At 42.4% G+C, this 24,341-nt stretch overlaps 1 protein-coding gene across 3 annotated transcripts in view; it reads right to left on the bottom strand.

The window, feature by feature from the left end:
* Positions 1–2: 2 nt before the first annotated feature.
* epb41l2 (erythrocyte membrane protein band 4.1 like 2) overlaps positions 3–24,341 on the bottom strand; it is a 79,056-nt gene continuing 54,717 nt past the window's right edge. The window contains exons 15-23 of one of the 3 annotated variants that reach the window (XM_056295068.1): positions 18,540–18,599; positions 16,027–16,194; positions 12,276–12,347; positions 11,198–11,839; positions 9,243–9,371; positions 8,695–8,793; positions 8,002–8,082; positions 6,712–6,826; positions 3–5,085 (exon numbers count right to left, since the gene is read on the bottom strand). In XM_056295068.1, coding sequence (XP_056151043.1) covers positions 6,722–6,826; positions 8,002–8,082; positions 8,695–8,793; positions 9,243–9,371; positions 11,198–11,839; positions 12,276–12,347; positions 16,027–16,194; positions 18,540–18,599 — 1,356 coding nt within the window. In that variant the 3' untranslated portion in view covers positions 3–5,085; positions 6,712–6,721. The remainder of the gene's footprint in view (positions 5,086–6,711; positions 6,827–8,001; positions 8,083–8,694; positions 8,794–9,242; positions 9,372–11,197; positions 11,840–12,275; positions 12,348–16,026; positions 16,195–18,539; positions 18,600–24,341) is intronic. The other 2 variants (XM_056295070.1, XM_056295069.1) reach the window with 2 other exon arrangements.

The following is a 24,341-nucleotide window of genomic DNA, read 5'->3' as shown; positions in this document are numbered from 1 at the left end:
CCTTTAATCGCTACCATTCAGCAACCCCTGCCACTATTAACGAGTCATATTAACAAGTAATAATGGCTTCGGGAAGGCCAAAACACTGCTACACCCAGCAGTGTCAACCACCATACCAGTGCGTGATGACATCCAGAGATGAACTTGAGAATAAATGAAACAGAATCATATGGCTTTCAGAGTATAACAATCCTTTATTTTAACAGTGTTACACAGGGTAGGAGTGGCTGTGTGGGGAATGGGGCCGGGGCACACAAGACACTTTATTAAGATGCTTCATTAAAAAAAAAAAAAAAAAAAACACGTGACAATTGGTTGGCTAAAGCTGGGAACCGTGAGCTGTTATTGGGCTGCTCCAGAGTACTATGGGCCAACAGAGGGGCCAAAGCTTCCAATAGTACCCAAAACAGGTGGCTGGTTTTCCAAAACTCACTTTGCAGTTTACAAAATTTTTGTGGAGGAATTTGATTTCTGCAAAGTTGAGCACAAATGTGGACTATAATGGTTGAATGACATACAAAAAAGCTGATCTTCTGTGAAGAATGATTCTGACCAGGTTTACTGCAGTACAAAGCTTAACGTATCGCTGTATGAAAAACATAAATAAACAAAACTCAACCAGTTCTATTTGCCTTTTAAAACTGCTGCCATGTTTCCGCTTAAAGCCAGAGCCAGATATAGAAAAATATCCTGCCTACACAGAACGTTTAGCTAGGTTGCAAAAAGACAAGAAACGGAAGATCTCAGGGAAGCGTATTTTGAGCTCCTTCCCATGAACCAGGATGTGTGTGAATCAAATACAAAACGGTATTTGATGTCAGTATCACAATTAAAATGACCAACACTGTCGGCGTTGTCAGGTAAATGGCTGTGGAGTAGTATTGGGGTTAGGACCGTGGCACCGTTGAAATCTCCCAACAGTCAACACTGCAAGTATGATACTAATTGCTGTCTTGTTTTACAAAAGTTGCTAGTTTTCATAAAGATATCAGGTTGCAAAATAGCAATCGTGTAACAGTTTTTTTTTCTTCTTTTTTTTGGGTCTTGACATACACTTCAAGACAAATTAGTGTAAAAAGAGCTGAACGCATAGCTATATTTGGGAGTGGCGGCCACTCCCAAATATAGCTATGTGTGGAGGTCGACGCGGAGCTCGAGCCTGTTAAGGGAGTGTTGCTCGGGATACAGAGGGAACGACGGCAGACGCTTCATTTATTTACCGGTGCTCTCTCTCTCCAGCGGTCAGAACACTCATCGCACAAAACAAAACAAAATATATTAAAAAAAAATGTCCAGGAGGGGATGCGACAAATCCCACCCGTCGACGACTAGATCAGTTTCACAGAGAAGGACACAAAAAAAAGATTCAAAAACAAAACGAAAAAACTGCTACAAATATAATTTTGTGATATAACCGATGCTTTTGGAAAAGTTTTTTTTTTTTTTTATTATCATCGTTATCATTTTGGAACATTTTCCAAGCTGCCTAGTTTTTTTGTGTGTGTGTGTGTGTGTGTGTGTGTGTGTGTGTGTGTGTGTGTGTGTGTGTGTGTGTGTGTGTGTGTGTGTCCTCCCCCTCTGGAATGTCACATAACTGCATAGTAGAGGTCAGACCTGAATGAATGTTTCATTTCCGCCAATGGAAGACGCCACCCCACTTTAATTTCCCGCTCCGGCCAGGCCAGAGGCTGTGGCTGATGAACCGTTTGCTCGTTTATCCGCCGTACTTTTCTGCTCATAATCAGCGTGTCGTTCTTCTCGAATATAAATCCAAGGCAGTTGAAAACTTAAATGAAACGCATTTAAATCCATGTAAATTACAAAAGCGCATTTTTAAATACAATTCTATCAATTTGTAGTAAAAAAAAAAAAACAGGAAATAGATGCACTTCCCTTCTGGTAGCGTTTCCCTGTTGTAAGTGTTGTAAAAGTCATTTCAATTTTACTTTTGCCAAAATCTGGGAAGGCTGTGCACATTGACTGGGAGAGTAAAGATGGTTTTCTTTATGCTGCTTGTTTTTTTTTTTTTTTAACACTGAGCGTTAATGGTGAGATTTTAAAAACATACAAGATTTTATGTAAAATTATACAGAATAAATGGTCGCAGTTACACAACGGGTATAAAAAAAAAAGACCAAAAAGCCTAACAGGTCAAATATAGTGTATCTCACTAAAAGCAACCAATCTTCTAGTGTTTCATATGTCAACGCACCACGTTGACACCAGATATAAACTTTAACTCAGACACAAATCAGCCTCAGTCAGCCCAGACAACTCGACCGAGTCCAAATGCAGTCAGCCGTCTTTTCTACATGTACCAAGGACGCTCTTGTAAGATAACTGTACTATATATATCTACATGTGATTAATCACAAAAACTCCCAGAGAGTTTGAACCTAAGTCAAGGCCCAGCAGACTTGTATCTAAGCGGGGTTTGCTGTCCTGTGTCCGGTCTGGTCTGAAGATGGGAGTAAAATCATGTAGTGAGCAATGAGGACGTACAGGCTTTATGCAGAGGCGTGCTAACAGATTTCATCCACCACAGTCTCATCCGGTATCAGTAGCATCCTCCTCCTATGATGCAATTCACTTCCAGTTTTGGCTCTGACATAAGTTGCGGTCCAAAAACAATATTCGGATAGTTTATTACGATAGTAGCGCTGGTAATAAAACACACCTGATAAGTTCGTTGTGCTTTGAGGCAGGAATCTAACTAAATTATTGTGTTACTTTCACCTTTCAGTGTATTTCAACGGTGGTGTAAACCTATTGAAAAACATATGAACCGTAGTTTTGACTTGCAACATGGGATTATAAAATCCACTGCTGTGCCTCCAGTCCTGTCTGCATCACTGTCCAATTGTGTTTCAACCCTAAGCAGAGGTTGCTATCTGGCACTGCTGATTACTGTTAAAACAGCGCCACCTTTTCCCCAGGAGCCTCCCGGTCTTTACTGATCCTTTCTCCCAAACTGAATTTATTATGATCCGCTCTCTTTCCCACAGCTGGAACAAAACAGCTGGTGCAAGACAGTTGATGGGTACTGGGAGAGAGAGCCTGACCAGTAAAACGCTGCTTACCACTCCCAGTAACCAATAACCTTCAGATTTACTGCACATAAAAAGTAGCCGCTAGCTCGGAAGTCAATCAATTCTCAATTCAATTGAATTCTGTAGGTAAATCTAAACTTGTGAATTCACTTTAGAAAAGAAAAAAAGAGCATGCACTTACAAATACTTTGTAATGTATATCTGTCACCCACAGTGTCTCCCCGCCTGCCGCCCAATGACTGCTGGGATAGGCTCCAGCATCCCCGTGACCCTGAGCGGTTTGGAGAATGAATGAATGAGTAAATCTGTCACCCGCACCATTTCCATTCCAACGTGGAATGAAAACAAATGTAAACCATGCCATCATCTCACGACTGACAACTTTACCAGATCTAAAATGTTTTTTTTTCTCAACTGAAATGAAAAGAAACTGACGTCAGCCACTAGTCAACATACAAGGAATGTGGTTGAATAACGTCAATTCAACCTTAACAACGAAAAAGAAAATCCTGTAATCATAAAATCTGAAAACCTAGTCGATTAATTGATTTGTTTTACGGCAAAGTTTTGAATCACAGCTCTCTCTTTTTTTCTTTAACAACTGTTTTTTTGTTTCTATTGCAATCAGTGCATGTGAGTGTTTGCACAATTTTATGTATGATACATAAATTGAGGAAAAGTATGTATGTTTATATACAGTCAGCTTCAGTTTTGGTACAGTCACTGTTGTTGTTTCCCCCCCCTATTTTCAAATGACCGTGTTGAAGGAAAAGCGGGAGCTGTAATTTAGAGTCACTACGAGGAGTTTTCACGGACCATTTATCAGTCCTCAGTATCATTTTCATGCCTCTATACCACTGACATAAGCAAATGAGACCATTGGCAAAAAAGATGAGCTATTGCTGCGTAAAGATTCCAAATGCTTGTCTGCAGGTCAGACTGGCACACAGACGGGGCACATAGCCAGTTAAGAGATCCATAACCTCATCTCTGTATACCTTGCAAACATCCTTTTCTTTTTCTTTTTTTTTCTTCCACAAAACACCACTACATTGCTCTCTTCTCCTCACAACTGATGCATAAAACTATCAGAGGACGACTGTAGATGCGAGTTGTTTTTGCTACTGCGTCCGTCTGCAGTGAGGCCGCCAAAGTCCAAAAATCCAACACTCCTCGTAGCACGTTTTAAGTGTTGCTGTTTTAAGGGATTCACCAATACCATTTATCCTCTACTGCTACATGTTCCAAGTACTACGTTTGAAGAATTGACCGATACCAATACCAAGCTGACCCATTATTTATACAAAACTGTATAGATTTACACTTGACTTAAGAGACTTACTTGTTTTGATATTATTGGACAAGGATGACTGAGATAGTCCTTTACCCCATTAAATGAGAGCAAACAGCCTTCAGTGTGTGAAAACAGGCAGAAATCTCTGCATCTTCACACAGACCTCTTAGTCTTCCACAAAGCCCTCGGTGTTGAATTTTAGCACTGGTGCCAATTCTCAGCAGGGCAACCGCCTGTTTTGGCCAGAAGTCTCATACCAGGGTTGGTATTTGTGAATCCCGACAGGTTTTATCGTAGCAATAAATGGCAGAGACAATTTATCTTCTGTAAAACAAACGGTAAAAGAAAGAAAAAAAATCACTAGTAAAAATATAACACTACAAATGTTAAGCTAACAAAGTGGTTCTTTTTTTCTTCAGAAAGAGTGAGGATTTTTTTTTATATCTTTTTCTTCATTTTGCAGTGAGGGGTTTAGATGCACCACAGACATGTAAGACAGACAGACCAGGAAGAAATGCTCGCTCTTTCTCCATTGTTTGTTTCTTCCTTCGTCTTCCTGGTCTCCTACACCTCTTTGATCCATCCGTTTCCCCTCCCTCGCCTCCTCTTATTGGATACTCCTCTCATTTTCTCTCCTCCTCCTCCTCCTCCTCCTCCTCAGTCAGTCAAGGTTGGTCGTTGTTGGGTGATGAAGGTCGTTAAACTTCAACAAAGAAAAGTGTCACAACAGGCCCTTCAGCTCTGGGTGAGGGACGTGGGGTGGGGGAGGAGACAAGAGGGAGGGAAGGAGGGAGGACATGAGGAAAGGTTGGGAGGATTAGAAAAACAGGAGAGCAGAAGTGAGAGTGGGTGTGCAGATTTGTATTGCACCACACAGACATCACTGACACGGCTACACAACGCAGCTCTCTCCTAACAGACTGTACGCGCTATCTGTATGCTTCACAGCCAGATTTGCACGCTGATGTGACACTTTGCCTACGTTCAGACTAATCAGACCCATTTCTGAGTTTTCTTCACATGTAACAGATGCCATCTTTTTAAGAGTATGAATACACAAAAACAACAAAACACAGAAACCTGGAATAATTACATGATCCTAGAGCCCATATGCAGCCATGTAACTTAAGTCTACAATTTAGTCAGAATTTGCATGCATTTCACTTTCTTTCTTTTTTTAAAATACTTTTTTTTAATCCCCGTGGGGCAATTCTTTCTCTGCATTTAACCCATCTTAGCTGTGTAGCTAGGAGCAGTGGGCAGCTGCCGTGCAGCGCCTGGGGGACCAACTCCAGTTCGTCTTGCCATGCCTCGGTCAGGGGCACTAACCCTAACACGCACGTCTTTTTGATGGTGGGGGAAAGCTGAGCACCCGGAGAAAACCCACCGCAGACACGGGGAGAACATGCAAACTCCACACAGAGGATGACCTTGATGACCCCCAAGGTTGAACAACCCTGGGGTTCGAACCCAAGACCTTCTTGCTGTGAGGCGACATCGCTAACCACTGGGCCACCGTGCCACCTTTTTATGTCATCGTCCATGGCACGGATCAGTAGAATTAGGTAGGCTTGTATCGGTACTTCACTGGCCTTTCACTGTTGTTGCCTCCGCAAAACTATGGTCCAATGGGATTAGGGTGAAATGTCTGGAGTACTAATGGGAGTGTGGTTATAGCAAGAGTTAGTTGGGGGGGGGGTGACACTAACAGAAATCAGTGAATGCACAGTGAAGTCACAGATTTTAGATCTATTTGCTTGACGTTTCTACTCAAGTTTAACTCTATGGCACATATTGCAATCAACCAGTGGATGAAAATAACTCTAGTGAAAAGGCTGAGCGTAGTCACATGACATTAACTTGTTATAGTTAATTTCCGCATATGACTAATTTCAGGATGGAGGTCTGTTCATGCTGATTTATGATATGGGTCACTTACAAAAATCACTGTCAACAGTAAGACCAAAAATCTAAATCTGGGCAAAAACAAACAATTAAATGAACAAAAAAATGGAGATGGGCATTAAGATCTGCAGTGTGACTGGGGTTCTATATAATCCCAATATTTCCTTAGTACACATTGGCCTTCTCTCCACTCCTGTGGTCACATTATGTACACATATTGTCTTAAATGTTATCTTTTCTCTTTTCTTCCATCTAGTCAGTCTCCTATACCTATACTGTTTGAATAGAAACTTCACGCTTATTGTCTGCAGGATGATGTCTTGTGTTTTCCATATTCAGATGTTTGTCAGTGCTTGTATCACATTTACTATGTTTCGTCTATTTCCACAGCAAACTAAAGATCTACAGCTCACCCTTACCATTGATAATAATAACAATAATCTTTACTATTATTATTATTACCTGGATTCAGTCAATCCTCCTCCTCAGCCAGTTCAGTTTCTTTATGAACCACCACTCTGGTGACTGACATGTCAGGATGTTGCTCTTTGGCCTCCTTAATGGCCTGGGCCAAAGCCTGCAGTACCAGAGAGCAACCACACCATGGCAGCACCGGGTAGAGCAGGTGTATGGGGGGGGGGGGGTGAGAGGGAGGGGGAAATGGTGGGAGTTTAAGAAAATGAAATAAGAAGCATAAAGAAATAAAACGGAATCCTGGATTTACTATTGATGGTTATTTTATCACATATGCCACTTTGTGTCTCCAATTTGACCAAATGCTTATGTAGGAGGAGGCCAAACGGTCACGAATTAAAGCTTGGAGATCAAGTCAGAAGACAGGATGAATAAATGAAATTGCACTGTCATCTCTACCAAGATCAACCAAACTTATCTTGGTCATGCCATTTTAAAATAGAAAAAGTGGACATTTTTTTTTACAGTGTAAATCCAGTCAGAACAGACAAACAGACTTTTAAAAATCACACAGGAGCTGTGTGTGTACATGCAGACCTTCGCAAAATACATTTTTTTACATTTCAAATATTTGAGCTACTTGGCACTATTTATGTGTTGACATTACAGTACTTTGCTCTCACTTGCTGCCACAGTTCCTATCTGTGATGAGTTTACAGCAACCATTTTGTGTCCAGCTGAGTTTAGTTTCAACTCATAAACAAGGTGGTATAAGAGGACACAACTCAATAAACAACCACAAGATGTAAGGTTTACTGTGAGAGCTTTATCTGAGAAATAAGGAAAAAAAAGAGCCTATCGTGTTATTTCAAATATTTGAAATGTATCGAGTTATTTTGCAAGGTCTGTAAAGAAATTAACATATACTGGATTCATTTTGAAAAAAATCTGAATTTTTAGCCTACGTAAAACAAACATGATTCTGTAAAGACTGTTTTGGTTTGTAGACGCCATCATGCCTGAGATAAAAAAGGCTGAAAATCAGATTTTCTCTTTCTGTGGGAATCCAGTGAATTAGAGAGGCAGACAAGCAAATCAAACTACCCAGTGGTAAGAGCTAAAAAACAGACAAAAACAGCAAGTTAAATAAAAGAGTGGCTGACATAACTAGACTGACTAAATGTGACAGATGGATAGAGGAATGGAAGGGTGGAGGAAACAGCAGTCTAGGATACGATTTGCTGTGTGCTTCACACCACAGTGGGCCAGATCTACTCTTTGATTGACAGCTGAGGGGTGCGTTTCACTGTGGGATCAGCAGTGTGATTTGCAGCTGACCTGGTCATGGTCGATGTCAGAGTCTCCAGTGATGACGATGCGTTTCTCAATCCTCGTCTCCGACAGGCCGCCTTTTAGTGTCTGTGATAAACAGTCACTTTAATATACCTCTGAGTGGGTTCATCGGCTCACTCAGGATTCAGCTAACAGGCATTTTCTAACGTTAATGCCTTTTTGGAATGGCACAGTCATTCCCTCCACACCATTTGACTGGAGAAAGTCAAATACACAGAAATTCCATAGCTTACCATTGTGATATACTGACATGAAATTACTGAAAAAATAAGGACAACCTTCAGTGAAACATACACATGGAGACTACAGGCGTGTACTGTGCTGCCAGTAATGGTACTGTGGATACCCAGGGACATGTATGGATGCAAGGGGGCCTTGGTGAACTTGTGACAGACGTATACAAGAAAGGGCACTGTCAATGTCTGTTTAGTCAGACTATTATATATATACACACAAACACATACACACAAACACACACACACAGACACACACACACACACACACACACACACACACACACACACAAAAACTGCAAGGTGATCAACATGTCACTGTGCAATATGTGCAATAGTGGTTTGCAAGAAATACTGAGATAGAGTGTTGAAAGTGTTTGCAGGTGTGTGTGTGTGTGTGTGTGTGTGTGTGTGTGTGTGTGTGTGCATGTGTTTGTGTCGATACCTTGGTAATGTGTGTAGTTGTAGTTGTACACAGAGATTCAGATGTGATTGTCTGCGCCGTCATCAAAACTCCAGGTTCACCATCCCCACTACCGTCCAACTAGTAACAGAGAGAAAGAGAGAGAATGAACTGCATCACTGGCAGTTTTTGCTAATATGTACAAGTGAAATATGTTGCATTTTGAAGCAGACTATGCATAACATACTTATAAGTGCATGCAATAAATATTTCACATTTCCATCTTTGGTCCTGGCACCATTTCAGTGTTGCAAATATTTGAGCAAATTCCACTGCCATGAAGAAGGAATTGGGCCCAACCGAAAGGTGGAAAAAGGCACTATGCAGTTTTTAAACAGTGTTAGAACTCAAAATAAGGATGTAACAGGCTCCATGGATTAAAAAAAAAACCCAACTATAAATATTAGATTAACAACACTTGAAAACGGTCTCCAAACTCACCTAGCTGTCACAGAATAACAGGCGTAATTCTGAAGCAAGTGGATGTTTCAGATTGCAAATCTTTTGCTTCTGAAGTTGTTGGTGTATACCTGTGCTGCTTCGTATGTGATGGTCTTGGTCTCCGTGTGTACGATGGGCACTTCTTTCGTTGCTATCTCAGTTTTCTGGGCTGCAAACGTGTCCGATATGGTCACCATCTCTGTCTTTACCACTGGCGGCTGAATGAAGGGGAGGGTGATGTTGGATAGGGACGGGCAAGGGCAGAGGGTTAACATATTACAATGTAACACACATGTTACACACCCAGTCTGACTGCGAAATACATACATATGTAGCTAAGCACACCAGGACAGGGTTCACATTCACTTGCAACTCGGTCAATTGTGTGATTTTTTTTTCTTTCTTTCAAACTCAGCTACTGGAAAAAATAATTTAAAGAAATGAGCCAGCAAATTAACCATAATTTGTATTTACATTTAGGACTACCTGAATAGCAAGGGAACTGATCCTTCTCCTATGGCACGCAGGCTGGTGCACACATAACAGTAGCCATAAAGAGCATACATACTGTACAACACATGTAAACATCACCGTATTCATGCACGTGCTGAAGCAAAAACGATGAAACTCCAAAAAACAGCGATTACTAAACCCATGACACAAATACAGCAGGAAAATGAAGCGTCTGTTCAACTAAATGAGCAACCCAACATGCAAGAAGAGTGCAATCACATCACAATGTTTCCACAAAAATGCGATGAAAACCAGCAAAACATGCATAAGAGTACTGAAATCTTTGGAGTTACATTTTATACCAAAGTACAGAGCAGCCGGCATAAACATGCATAAACCACGAGCCAATGAAACAAGCACCATTTAAACGACATGCAAACCACATGGCAGTCAACATTTAAATAACATGCAGAAGGCGATATTCAAATGAGCAAGAGGCATCGTGGAAAGTGGTTGGCAGTGAGAATTTTTGTCATTTTGTTGCCATGAGAACCATGAGGCGCCAATCGAAAAAAAAAAAAACAATGTTAAACACTTATCATCACTGCTAATCACTTATCGAGGATGAAACACGCACACAAACACGTACAAACATAATGGATGACAGCAAAGACATGCAAAACAAATGCATATAAAGGCATCATGCATATAAATGTTTAAATATGAGACTTAAATGAACACAGTACCAATATACAACGTATTAAAAGGAAGGAAAGGTGTATGCTGGATGTAGGGGGAAAGGATCCAAATTGAGGTATGGGCCGACTATGTATGTAGACCATAGCGAAATTAAAATATAGCTAAATTAAAATATGATCAAATTAAAGTCAACACGGATGAAAATGGGTATGCAGGGTTTGGCAACACGAACAGCAACACACCAACATAAAGGTGGCGAATAGCAGTCAGTGGGGCTCTTCGCTTTTAGCCGCTGTGTAATGAACGATTCAATGTTCAGAGAGGGTCTTATTGATATGGGTACATCTTTGGGGACTAGCTGAGCAGGCATAGGGATACAGTGCTCTTGGCACTGTAGCTTAATGTTGTCGTATGAAAAGCACATAAATTGTAAATTCCCTACTCGATATAAAAAATTATAATCATCAATGTGTGAGTCTACCAAACTTGCTTTAAAAATGCTGAATTACATGGACATCAGCTTCACTCCTATTGCTTAAAAATTGTGAATGTAGGTCAATATAAAATCCTTTGTTTATGAACATGAACACCTCTCTCCAGAGGATAAAAAACTGGGCCGATAACTCAAAAACACTGAACTAAAAAGAGAAATCGGCCCTATGGTGGACCTCAGCCCAGGTTGCTAAAAAGTTTCCTTATATAGTTTTCATGCGACACATCTGATGAGGAGGAACTGGGGACTGATTACTGTACATAGAAGCTAAATACTCATGTATAGGCGGGAAGCAGGACCAATACTGTGATGGACAGGGAAAATTGGGCATATCTACAGTTTGTAGGCGGGACCAAAGCTCAGCGAAGCTCCCGCGATTGGCCCAGAAATTTTTTTTACCTCAGAGCAACAGATAACCTGTGGTCGTCGCTCTGCCTCAGCCAACGAGGCATCTCCGTTCACCTTAGGCGTCTCCTCTTCCTCTGCCAGAGCAATCAAACCGGTTATTCCTTCCTCGGGAAGAGCGTGGCCATTGGGTGCTTCATCAGGTGTCACCATTGGATCTTCTGTGCTTTCCTCTGTCTCCCCTTCTCCCTCCTCTTTTCCTTCTGTTCTTGACTTTTCTCCTTCACCAGAGGATGCCTCTGCTGAGGGACTCACCTCAACAGGAACAAGGGGAGCTTCTTGGGATGCGACAGTGTTCCCAATACTCTTGTCTTCCTCTTGCTCCCTTTCTGCCTCCCCCTCCTCCTCCTCCTCTTCCTTCTCCTCTGGTATTTGCGTGTGAGAGATGGACGAGGGGACGTTTGGGTGGTATTCTGCCTCTTCCTCACTCTCACTCTCAGATGAAACGCTCTCCTGCTTCCCTCCCTTTGCCTCTTGGAGCGTCGCTTCCTCTGCGGCCTTTACTTCCTGTTCGCTAACCTCCCGCTGTGGCGGTGCTGCGGGAGAGGGGCTAGCGGTAACAGTGACAACAGCTGGTTTGGTTGCCTTGGAAACCTCTTGAATAACAACGGTCTCCTCTATTTCAACCTCGGTTGTCTATACACGCATACCCACACACAAGCACACACAACACACGCATGGAGGGGGGGGAAACAAAAAAAACAAACAAGCGTAACATGACAACGGAATTCAAAATAAATAAATGAGTAAAATTCAAACACCCCAAAACGAAATGAGAATACTTAAGTACTGAAAACAGAATAAAAGACAGAAAGGCAAGTTGAATGACTGGATGGTCAACTGTGGACAAAGAAAAAGGAATTGAGGGGCAAGACAAGGAGAGATGGGAGGAAGTACTGATAGCTCTAGATCGATAGCTCAATAGATAGATATTTTTCAAGTAAGGATGACTCAACTGAAGAAAACAACAGGTAAAATGACAATTATTTTAAAATGCTGCCTGAGGGGATGGACAGGGGAAAAGTGGATAGATGTAAGGGTGCATGGAGTAACAGACGGAGGTTAGGACCACCTTTCCGAGTTCTTTGGTGTCAGAGAAGTTTGCATCATCCGCAGGAGTAGCCTCTGTTTGGGTCACACTCACCTGCGTGACAAAGAAGTTACCATGACAAGCGTCAATCTCTCTCTCTCTCCGTCTCTCTCTCTTTCTCTCACATACACACACATCCAACAGATGAAAAGCTTTTCAGCAGCTAGCTTCACCATAACGCCAGTTTCTCTGCAATGCTCATTATTACCACTGCACAGGGAAGTGAGTCGTCTTTGACTGGGTGATGAGCAAAGACAGAGTAGAGGTGGAATTCATACTTTCTCCCCCTTTGCTCCCCTGTGCTCTCATGCACAACAAGCACGGTATTTTTCATACAGTATAGTATCTTACAGAGCGGCAGGCGGCAAGAGGGAAGAGGATGAAAGAGAAGAGAACAGAATGTGAGTCGGGAGAAAATAATGGACAGCGAGAGGACAACCCTGCGATGTCCACGACCATCCTATCTGTACTGCAATTAGAAAAAATACGATAAAAATAAAAGCAAAAACAGGGTTGAGAGTGGAGCAGTGTCCATCAGCCACGAAACCAACGTGATTTGGAGGGGGCATGACCACACAAAACACAACGACGCCACAGATAACTAACTTTTCTCTCCTGAATTCTTCAGTGTTAATTGTCCCCATAACTTGTGAGGGTTTTCCACCCAAAAAAAAAAATCGCTAATAAGACATGGTGACAAGCTATCTTTTCCTCCCTTTTCCCCCAGTGCAATCTAAATGATTTTGTAGGGCTCATCTCGTGGTGTTGTGAAAAATGCCTTCTAGGATTTGCAAGTGATGATTATGCACGTTCCGTGCCCTCAAAAGAAGTGACACATAACTGGAAGTGTATCTTTTAAATGGATGACACTTTCAAGACAGTTTTGAGGAAAAAGAGTGCATAATATTTTAAGGCCATATATTCAGAGTGTTTATAGTTTGATACAAACAGCAAATCAGCTCAATATTTTAAGCTCAGTTGTTTTTTCAGAGAGCGAATGAGTTGATCCTGAGGGTGGTGATGAGGGGCAGATTAATGGAGATTGTTATGTAAGCATACAATCCACACAACATGTTAATGTTGTCAAGCAGAACAGATAACACACAGTGCATCCTTGGTTGGTTAGTTACTATGGGCTGATTTCTCTAACACCATTTTGCATCCAAGCTTGAATCAAGGCAATTCCTTAATTACAGCGATACAAAATGGATTTATTATCAACACGCTCATCCAGCATTCACAGCAGGCATTGTTATGGGGCAACTAGCATCTCTTACATTGTACTTTGCATCACAGAATCTGTACGTCTCGTTACCAAAAAATTTAGGAGTCAGATTACTTTCAATTGAACCATTTCATGGAGCAGACATTTAATATCGTACTCTCCTAGAAAGGTGACTTTATCCACACTCTTGACAAAATGAACGCAAATGGGAAATGTTTGGGCGGATGAATTAGCAGATTCACATGTTCAACTTAGCAGGAACTTAACTGAAACTAAGCTGACTCCCAAATCTTTCTCTTAACATGAAGTAGCACCTCAGTAGCAGAGAACTGGGCTGTTGGAGAACCAGCAGCAGCCGCTAGACAGTCAGAACTACTGCAGACCACGGCCGCAGCAGCAGTGGGCGAAGCAGCAGTAGCGGTAGTGGATGAACCAGTGGAAACGGCGTCGCTTAGCAGCTGTTCGGATGCACTGCAGGCCGTCACAGCGGCAGAACAGAGGCCAATACCAGAATTTCTACCGAAAAGAATGGAAGCTATTTCCTCTTCAAGGCTCTACAGCAAGATACACACATATATACATGTATAAACACACACAAAGGTTAGCGCACAAAGCAATACAGGTAAGATAGACAGATAAGAGTAAGGCGAAAAAAAGTTGTCACTGTGGGTGTGAAAGACATGTCAAGGCCTGCAACCCACATGGGTGAGATCAGCACACAAAACACACACATGCATGCACGCACACACATTTTGCAGCTATAAACAGCATTAAAACAAACACTGTGAAAAGACACACATTGCAGTGCATAGCCACAGAGAAGAAGAGAAATATAGAGGTAAAGAGTGGGAGAGGAAATATAAGTCAATTAGAGTCAGGGCCAACAAGTTAGTTGAGACGGAGGGAAAGAGAAAAAGTAAAGTTAGAAATAAGCAGAGTGATGAAGAGTTAGCAATATTAAACAGCCTAACTACAGAAATGGCAGCACGCAGCATTGCAAAAGACAAACAGTCATGCATGTCTGTTCCTATTCTAGCCATACTGCTGCTGTACGTTCAAATTGTTAAAAGTCGCACTGCCCTCTGCTGTTTTTTTTTTTTAGAGAATGATGGGACAAACCACAACAGGATGGAAATGCACAAAGTAGCACAGACCAGAGTAAAATGCAGACGGTGATGTGTGTCCTGCTGAAAAGAGGGGGGAATAGATAGCGCAGTGCACCAGGGGAAGTTAAATCAGCTTGGCACCGAAACAGAATTACCACCAGGAATTAGGGACCGGTGAAGGGCACTATGTGAGTTAACTTTTTCTTGGCGCCATTGTAGCTTCTAGGTAACAAGCACGAGTGCTTCCTAAAACGAAAATCTGTACAAGATTCAAACTGATGAGATTTGCAATTCTCCGTGATGAGATTTGCTTGCTTGGAAGATTTTTCATGAGCAGTATGCCAGGGAAGAATGTGGGAGTTAATAATTAAGCCCTGATCCCTATGTAATGGACTCTAGATAAACCCTGAACAGTAATGAAAATCCTGACTTTAAAACACACGAAAGCTTCCTGTTTGATAAAACATGAGAAACCAAGAACAGTGAAATGAAAAATATGAAAAGTAAATGTATGGTAAAGCTTGCTACGTAACTACCCTCGAAGAAACCCTACTCACAAAAGAGCAACACAGATGAGGGCTGTAAAAGTATGTAAAGGGACTGATTGAGTCATCCAAGTCAAAACCCAACCTTGCTGGAAGTGTCAAACACAAGTGCAGCTAGGCGGTGAGCAGAGGGGAAGTGTGTTTTCAAGGTGCCTAAAAAGGAATCCAAGGCCACTGGGAGCAGAGAGGTTTCCGGCACTGCAGATCATTTATGAGCTCCGAGCGCCGTCTGCTCCTCTGTTCAGAAACTTCTAAGCTGACGCACATCTTAAACCCGACTCACAAAAAGGCACATCAGCCAGAAAGATGGGAATCGACCCGGGATCAGTGACTGACGTTTCAAAGATATCACTATGAGTTATCAGCTGAAAACGGAGGAGAGAAATGGTGTAAAGCTCCTCTGTTTTTACCTGGTAGCTTAGGGTGGTATATTATGATAGCACATCATATGTACACAAAAAGCTGTCATACACAGAAACTAATGAGCAAAATGGTAGATGGAAAAGGAAAGTTCACAGAAGCTGCAATCAAAGACTTAGAAACTGAGGTAATTACACCTGCACATCAACGAATTTTGACAGATGCTCTATCAGGCATATTCCTTGCTGCAAAGAGGAACTTTTGATACCATTAACTATACAAGTTTGAAGCATTTCAGTTCATCTTAAAAGGGCACTTCACCTAAACCATGTGTGCAAGGTGGTTTAGAGTGGTCAGTAATGTGCGAGATCTCCTGTTTCTTTTTGGTGAAGCACCCCTTTAATTCAACTTCCGTTACTCCTTTCTCCGGATGCCAGAGACAGGACAGACGGACGAATGGAGGACGGAAGGACGGACGGACACCCAGACAGACATACCCCTTGTTGCTGCTGAATGCGTAGCGTTGTGGCAGGGGAGGAGGTGAGGCGCTTTTCCCACTGGTTGGGCTGGGGAGGCGAGGGAGGTGGCGCCTCCATAAAGGAGCGTTTTAGCTGGCTAATGCTAGCCTGGTGTTTCAGCACCTCCTCCTGGGTCTTATCATGGTCCTAATGGGTGGGGTGAGATGGGGTGATGGGGGAGGGGGAGGGTGTGAGGGGCGAGGTCAGTGAAGGGAGGGGTCGAGAGTGACAGAGAAAAGGGATATGGGTGTGGGTAGCGAGTGGGGTTGGCAGGAGAAGGGAGAGGAGAGGGAAACGGAAGGGTAAGGAGATGGTGGAGGAGATAAACACAGAAGTGAAAGAAAAAGGATGGATGGACAAAGAGTCAAATGGAAGAAGGATGACAGCAAGAGGTGGAGAGAAATAACAGTTGATGAAAGGGGAAAAAGGGAGGAAAGACAGCAGGAAAGAGGAAGGGATGGAGTACGGGGTAAATGGGCAGTGAGGAGGGGGGATGGAGGGATCAAGATAAGGAGAGAGGGACAGAGGAGGGGACAAACTGGGATCAACAGGTCATAGGAACATTAGTCTGTCAATCAGGAGGGACACAAAGTGGATACCAAGCCTCACTGGAGCCTGAGATTTGTCTTCAGGCAATTTGTCTTAAGATATTTGGGTTAAATGCACAGTAAATAGATTTTCTCTTGGAAATGAATTTAACAAATACCACATGTGTGTGTGTGAGTGTGTGTGTGTGTGTGTCTGATGGCTGCAGTGAGACAGGGCTTATCCACTTTCCTGAGTATTTATTACAGCGGACCAGAACACTGGGGCAGATGACAGAACATGGTACTGATAAGACAATAACCCTTACCTTTTCTTTTTCTCCCTTCTTTACACCCTCTCCTCTTCTTCTATCACCCTCTATTCCTCCTCCTCTTTTTCCTATAGCTCTCTCTCTAATGAGCTTTCCTCCCAACCTTTCCCTACTTCTTTGTTCACACAAAGAAATAGTCATGTTCAAATAGGCACAATATGTAGATGATGTCATAAATAGGATTCTTAGATAGCATGGCGATATTTAGATAAACAATGTGATGCTTCTTTAAATATTTTCTTGCACACAGAAGTAATTAATGACAATATATGCAGCTTATATTAAGATAAACAGTTAAAGTTCAAAAAGAGCTGCACATTGCTAGTGGGCCTATCTACTTTTTGATAAGTGAGTGGTGTGTGTTTGTGTGTGGGCATGTATGTACATATAAATAAGGCTGCCAGTGATGCTTAGTTTTTTCCAAAAGACCCGAAAACACTACCCTCCACTATATTGAGAAAGCAGTTGTGTTGGTTTTCTTTTTTGGGGGGGGGGGATTTCCCCCTCTTTTTCTCCCCGGTTGTAATCGGCCAATTACCCCACTCTTCCGAGCCGCCTCGGTCACTGCTCCACCCCCTCTGCTGATCCGAGGGCTGCCGACTACCACATGCCTCCTCCGATACATGTGGAGTCGCCAGCCGCTTCTTTTTACCTGACAGTGAGGAGTTTCACCAGGGGGGACGTAGCGCGTGGGAGGATCACGCTATTCCCCCTGAACAGGTGCCCCGACCAACCAGAGGAGGAGGTAGTGCAGCAACCAGGACACATACCTACACCTGGCTTCCCACTCGCAGACACGGCCAATTGTTTCTGTAGGGACGGCCGACCAAGCTGGAGGTAACACGGGGATTCGAACCGCCGATCCCCATGTTTGTAGGCAACAGAATAGAACACCATGCCACCCGGATGCCCATGTGTTGGTTTTCTAACCCACACACCTTCTTCTTCTATAATTAAGTAAAATAGGTGCCAACTAGCACTGTACTAGTATCAGTCCCATGTTCTATCAAGGGGGCCATTTTTAGTGAGTTATACAACCACGCATTATTTAATGCTGGCAGCCAATCAAAGCCAGCAGGAAAAGAGGAAAACATGTCCTCATGTAGGTTAGGGAGGCAGGATTAGTCAGGTTAGACATAGCTGCCTTGCAAATAATCAAACATATGAACCATTCGGTGATCGGAAATACAACACAAGTCAAACGGTCACAAAAACAGCACCCAACATGCGCAGAGCATGCAAAAGACTCAGTCAACGAGCACGCTCACAACCATGCACACGGTAACACAAACACAGGTCGTCAGGACTGGTTTCAGTTTAAATGAGATGGTCTGATAGCTAAAGCTTATCAATAACTGGCGTCTCAAGAAAAAGGAATTGCGGTTTTGGTATGGGTTGAAAGTGCACCGAATCCAGACCTGACACCAACACACACACACACACACACACACACACACACACACACACACACAGAGGCAGGCATGCACACAGAGGCTGAGAGTGCGAGAGGGCAGCAGCCTTGTCCAGTAATATGTACAGGAACTTGTAGTTCTGATTTTGACCAATAGATGGCGCCAGAGCACACAGAAAAAGTTGTGGCTCCTGTTTCGGCCATCGGGACGGCGCCAGTACCAACCTCCAACATTAAATTACTGTGCCTCACATATATATTGTCCCCATGCACTCTCAATGGGCTCTGTGGAAGGCACAGACAGCACACAATGTGAAATAAATAAATAAAAAAATAAAAAAATTTCAAAAATCACAGCAATAAATACAGAACTACACAAATAAAATCGGAGAAGTAAACTGCCAAACATTTTCAAAGGAATCGGAGAGAAAAAACAAAATGGAATACAAATAAAAAAATGTTAGAAAAAATGATATGTAAAATAAGAAATGTAATAACACAATTATAAAAAGTGATGACAGAAAATAATAATTTTTAAAAAACCCACTAAAACATTGAGCCAGCAAGTGGTGAAGGTGCCAAACTGCTTGCAACTGTGATGGAGGAAGAAGATGGGTACAAGCATATCACACACACACACACAAACACACACACACACAAATCCTGTACACACGTTTCCTGTGCACACACAAGCGCTTGTGGCTGAGTTAATGACACCATACTCACATCTATGATACTTTGAATATTACTATTTACAGGTTGTTGAGGTGTGCTATTGCTTTGTACCCATGTTCACATACACACACATACACACAAACACCAAAAAAATTATAATATCAACATACAGCAAAGTGCTTTCACCAAAACCCCAAAACAGCAGGAGGAGCCCCAAGGAACTGAAAAACCAAACTGAAACCACGACACCATCAAACCATAAGCCAAAGCCGGGCGGCTGAAACCGGTGAATTTGGATGAAATTGCCCATTTACGATCAGTTGTTTTAGGCCCAATCTGCATTCTAAATGTAAAACTCAAAATAAACCCTGCCATGATAAAGCATTGCATAATTTTAGAGACTCAAAACTCAAGTTGTCTTGGCTTCAGATGGAGCAGCAGAAAAGTGTGTGTTTTACACATTCGCAGTATCAATAAAAACTGTTACCATGTTAAGAAAACGAAGTTATGACAATTTAAATACAGTGCAGAAATGCTTTCCACAAATATTTTCTCTTAAACTCATCGTTAATCTATGTGAATATTCTGAAAATGTATTTCATACATTGAAAATACAGATGTTGGGGAAAAATCAAAACTGACCGCATGTGAGCAAGGGCTACTTCAACGTAACAGCAAACAAGGTGAGTGATAACCAGTTCAACCAACCAGAACACCGCATATCAAATGATTGACAGACCAACACATGATAAAATAACCAACGAGAGGGTGTCTGAACCTGAGAGAGGGCGGGCTCGGTGGGTCCTTGTGACTGGTGATGCCATTTAGTAAAGGAAAGAGTAAGAAGTCAGTTTTACCGTGTGCTGAGCACAGTTTATAGGATGTACACTGCAGAACACGGTGGAAAAACGTGTCCCAGGTGATGTTCTTAAAACACTTTTTTTAAATTCTTTTTCCAGAACATTCCCAATCATTCTTTGCAAAACGTATGAGATTACTAATTATTTTAACTATATCATCTCTGGAATCAGAAAAGCATGCTGGACAAAGAAGGGCGTTGGCCCTACCTGAGTGGGCGAGGTTTCTGAATCGCCAAGGCTCAACTCCGCCTCCTTAACCTACAATGCCGTAGCCATGGTACGGATGGTTAATTGTGACAACATGGGGGGGATGGGGGCATGAAGGAAAAAAAAAAGTGAAATGGATGGTAGGAAATGCTGTTTTTTTGTTGACCCCACAGCAGCCCAAATGGAAGAAAAGTAATGTGGGTCATTGGATCTTAGGCCTCGTCCACAGTACCGATTATGCAGGATGGGAAATTGGGACAGGATGGCCGATGATGGCAAACAGCAGGATATGCTGACTGCTCTTTTACAGTGTTTAGACACACAGTCAATGACGCGATATAAGTTTGATACAAAAGTAATGCTGATGCAAACACATTATAATCATACATTTTCCCCGAAAGACTTAGTATGTGTTCGATCCTTTTCTGAGGGTACATTAAAGTTTATTCTATTCGTCTGACTCTATGAGTAAACTACCACTCGACATTAGCTGCTCTATGATGATGTGTATTGTAGGGCCGAGAGGACAGGGGGACAGTGTAACACTGTTTATTCTTATCATGATTAACACAGTGATAATAGATCCAGTAGGCTTCGTCTAGTGTGCATCTAGTTCTCTGTACAAAGGCCAAGTATTTCCTGCTATTCTCTATATACTCTGCACTACTTAAACAAAGTGCTAAAACTGACAGTCTGGTGGAAAATATCTTATTGGCTACTATGTCGTCACCTGCACCTTAGTTAGCTTGAGTGTTGCCACAGCAACAAGATGATGCTATTGAGCTCCTTAACCCCAAACGTTAAAATGTCAAACGTATACTTACAGCAACAAAATTAGGAAAACCAAGGCTTTGAGGTTATTTTCCAGAGACATTATCCTAACAGTGTCGTATTGATGAAATGCATCGGGCTAAACTTAAATTTTTTACGCTAAAATATATTATTACAAGCCAATTTTACATCGAGTTTAGTCAATGTGTGCAACATTCATGCACTAGCTGCATGTGTATATAAAGCCAGTAGATACATGTTTTACGAGCAAGACAACTACTATTAACTTTTTTTCTTTTTTGGAGAGCCATAATGTTAAATCATCTCTCAGAAAAGACTTTTGCACATCTCTAAGAGTTACTGTATCTTGCCTTTGCAAGGCACTGCTAATCTAGATGGCTACATCTCTAATGTTTAAATTACAGAACTTCTAGTAACATTTTCTATGATGCTTGCATCTATAACACCCTATAAGCATCTATAACGCCCTATAAGTGTAGTTATAAGTCATTGTAAGATTCATTATAACATGTATATGCCCTCACAACTACTCATAACCCCCTTTATGATACATTATGTCAATTTAAAACAGATTTATGCATTATAAATATGTCATCATTAGCCTGTTTATCTGTCAAATGTCATAATGCATCATAGCCAACTTGTTTTGCTGAAGTTTTGTAGCGATGCATAATGAGACTTCAGTGCTAATTCAGTCTTCAGCCATAGCCGTTAGTCATTGTAATACACATTATAGGAAAGTATGGGCGTTATAGATGTAATAGATGCTTATAGGGCATTATAGATGCTTATAGGGCGTTATAGATGCAAGCTTCATAGAAAGTGTTACCGAACTTTTTTTTCCCAAATCAACACAGCTACAGCTCTCCCTTCTTTTTCTAGATTTCAAAAGTTACTGTTTATTCACCAACACTACAACCACGCCTCTACATTTTAGAACGTCATCTGCTTTGTCAACAGATTATCAACTACGTTTTCCTCCATTTAACGTCTCAGATCGCCATCAAATCGACTATTTTTTTTTTTTACTCTCTTCCTCAAATAGACAATACTGTTGGGGGTGGCAGGGTGCAGGGGTGGTAAATGTGGAAGCAAAGGGAAAGGGGTGAAAGGAGGGAGGTAGAGAACAACGGTGCACACACCTACACATTGAATGAAAAGAAGGACGAGTCAGGAAAGAGAGGGCGGGGAACAAGGACAGTATGGTGTGTGTGTGTGTGTGTGTGTGTGTGTGTGTGTGTGTGTCTATGCTGCAGGATCACACGTCTCTTGTGTCCAGTTAGTATTTGTTTGAGTGTAGTGCCTTGGGCGTGGAGGTGTGTGTGTCAGTGTGAGAGATGGAGCCTGCTCATTACAACTGGTGCTTAAGCGATCTACAGACTGACCAGATAGTCTGTCAGCGACAAACACTGGCAACACTGCCCTCCTTTGACTGGACACCACAACCTCTAAGTAGCAGAGGGTCAGGCCAAGGGGCGTGGCTAAAATCAAGGCCAACAGCAGCGACTGGCTGGCAGTCAGCATGACAACCAATAAAAAAGCAACTAAGAGGCAGGGCAGAAAGAAAGGGGAGGGGTTTAGGAGGTAGTGATGCAGAGATGAGGATAGGTGAGATAGAGAGAGGGAGGAGACAGGGGGGAGAGAACAGGGAGATGAGCCAGAAGAGAGAGAAGAAGGATGAAAAGAGGGGAGCGAGGAAAGGGAGGGAAGGGAAGACAGAGAGTTCAAATGTTGAATTGTTGGATGTACGGAAAAGGCAGTAGCCAAAGGGAAGAATTTAGCGGGCAAATAGTTGGAAAAAGAGGCAATTAAACTTGTCAGTTTCAGAGTCAAATCAGAAACCATCTGACATAATAACTTAGAGGCAGCAATAGTGAAACGGTTGATATTGGGGGAATTGACGGCAGAAAAATTTGATTTCTCTGCCGTCTCAGAAATAATCTTGGACACAGTGAGCGTGAAAATGCTCGACTTCTTTGTCAGACTGGAAACTAGCTTTTTGGGCAGGCACATCTTGCCTCTGTTGCCCAACAGAGACAGAAAACACAGAATGACAGAAACATATTTAACCACGCCCTTCAGTGAGGACCAGATTCGGTCATTCAAAGCGCCTGCTGTTGCCAAAGTTACAGCCTGGCTGTTCAGCTCGTCCCCTGAACAGTCGGCGCTGCAGGTATGGGAGCAGCTCGAGGGAAGGGCATGAGGGTTTTGTGGGAGGAGGTCTACATCTACACCAGAGAAATGGGAGGAGTGTGAAGTGTTTCGAGTAAGGGCCCATGACGACACATTTGAGCCAGTGACGTCATCAGCGAGATCATCGTCCTCCGAGATGTCGGTTAGGACATTGTCAAGCTCAGAGATGGAGTCGAGGGACGGAGGGATGGAGGAGAGCGAGGAGGAGGAGGAGAAGGAGAGAGGGAACATGAAGATAGACTGATAGAGACAAAATTAAACCCAAACATTCACGCAAAAATATATATAAAGTGTGCAGGCCAGGGCAAGCAAGAAAGGAGGGAGTGAGGGAGTGAAGGAGCGAGGGAGTGAAGGAGCGGGTGACGTGAGGCAAATAACAGCAAAAACAAGTCAAGTGTGTTTTATTTCATTTTCATGAAATTGTGAAAATGAAATCACGGACAGGAAACAATGACAGAGTGCACAAGGGGAGTGAGAAAAAGACAAAACAAAAGGCAAGAGGGGCAGAAAGTCACAGCATTAGTCAGTGAATCACAGTAACACAGCAGGTGAAAACCGAACACAGCAGGCTGCAGCACTCATAGATCTGAGGAGAACAGGGTGAACAGGGCTGGTGCCATCACAAGAACAGAGGGCAAGGGCACAGAATAACTCCACAGTGCTACAGGGGGTGAGGGGGAGTGAGGAGTGGGGGAAAGGAAGGGAGTGAGGAAGGCTGGCATAACATAGTATTACTCTACAACTACACGTACCCCCATCAACAGTAAAGCTACTTTATTGATCAACACAGGGGAATGAATACTCTGCATTTGATCCATCCTAACTTCTTAGAGGCAGTGGGAAACCAGCGTTCAGCAATTTCAACTAACATGCATGTCTGAAACACATGCATGTTAGTTGAAGTTGAAGGCATAAATAATGTTTAGGTTTAGTAGTTGACACACAGACCTAACATGGGACACTCACTGGTGAACAACAGTGACACAAACACACAAGCAGTCGCACACTGGTGCACAAAGAGTCACATCAACTGACAAGAGAGACAAAGCAATGTCCAGTCTCTCTCTGGAGTCATGGCTGAGGTTGAAAAGTCACGTGGGTGGACACAGGGTCATGACATTAAACAGAGTCACACGAACTGAAAGCCCATCTGAAGATGGGCGGGTTTTGTCTACTTGTTGCTCTTGCACTGATAATGATTTTAGTGATGTTGGCTAGTTGTAGCTATTAGTAAACTAAATACTAGATACCCATTGTTGGCATCAAGTTAACCGACTTCATTACCATCATCTAAAGTAAT

This window comes from Lampris incognitus, chromosome 15 (genome assembly GCF_029633865.1).
Source record: "Lampris incognitus isolate fLamInc1 chromosome 15, fLamInc1.hap2, whole genome shotgun sequence".
Taxonomy (NCBI): domain Eukaryota; kingdom Metazoa; phylum Chordata; class Actinopteri; order Lampriformes; family Lampridae; genus Lampris; species Lampris incognitus.
The sequence above is the reverse complement of the archived record's forward strand: the minus strand, read 5'-3'. Positions and strand labels throughout refer to the sequence as shown.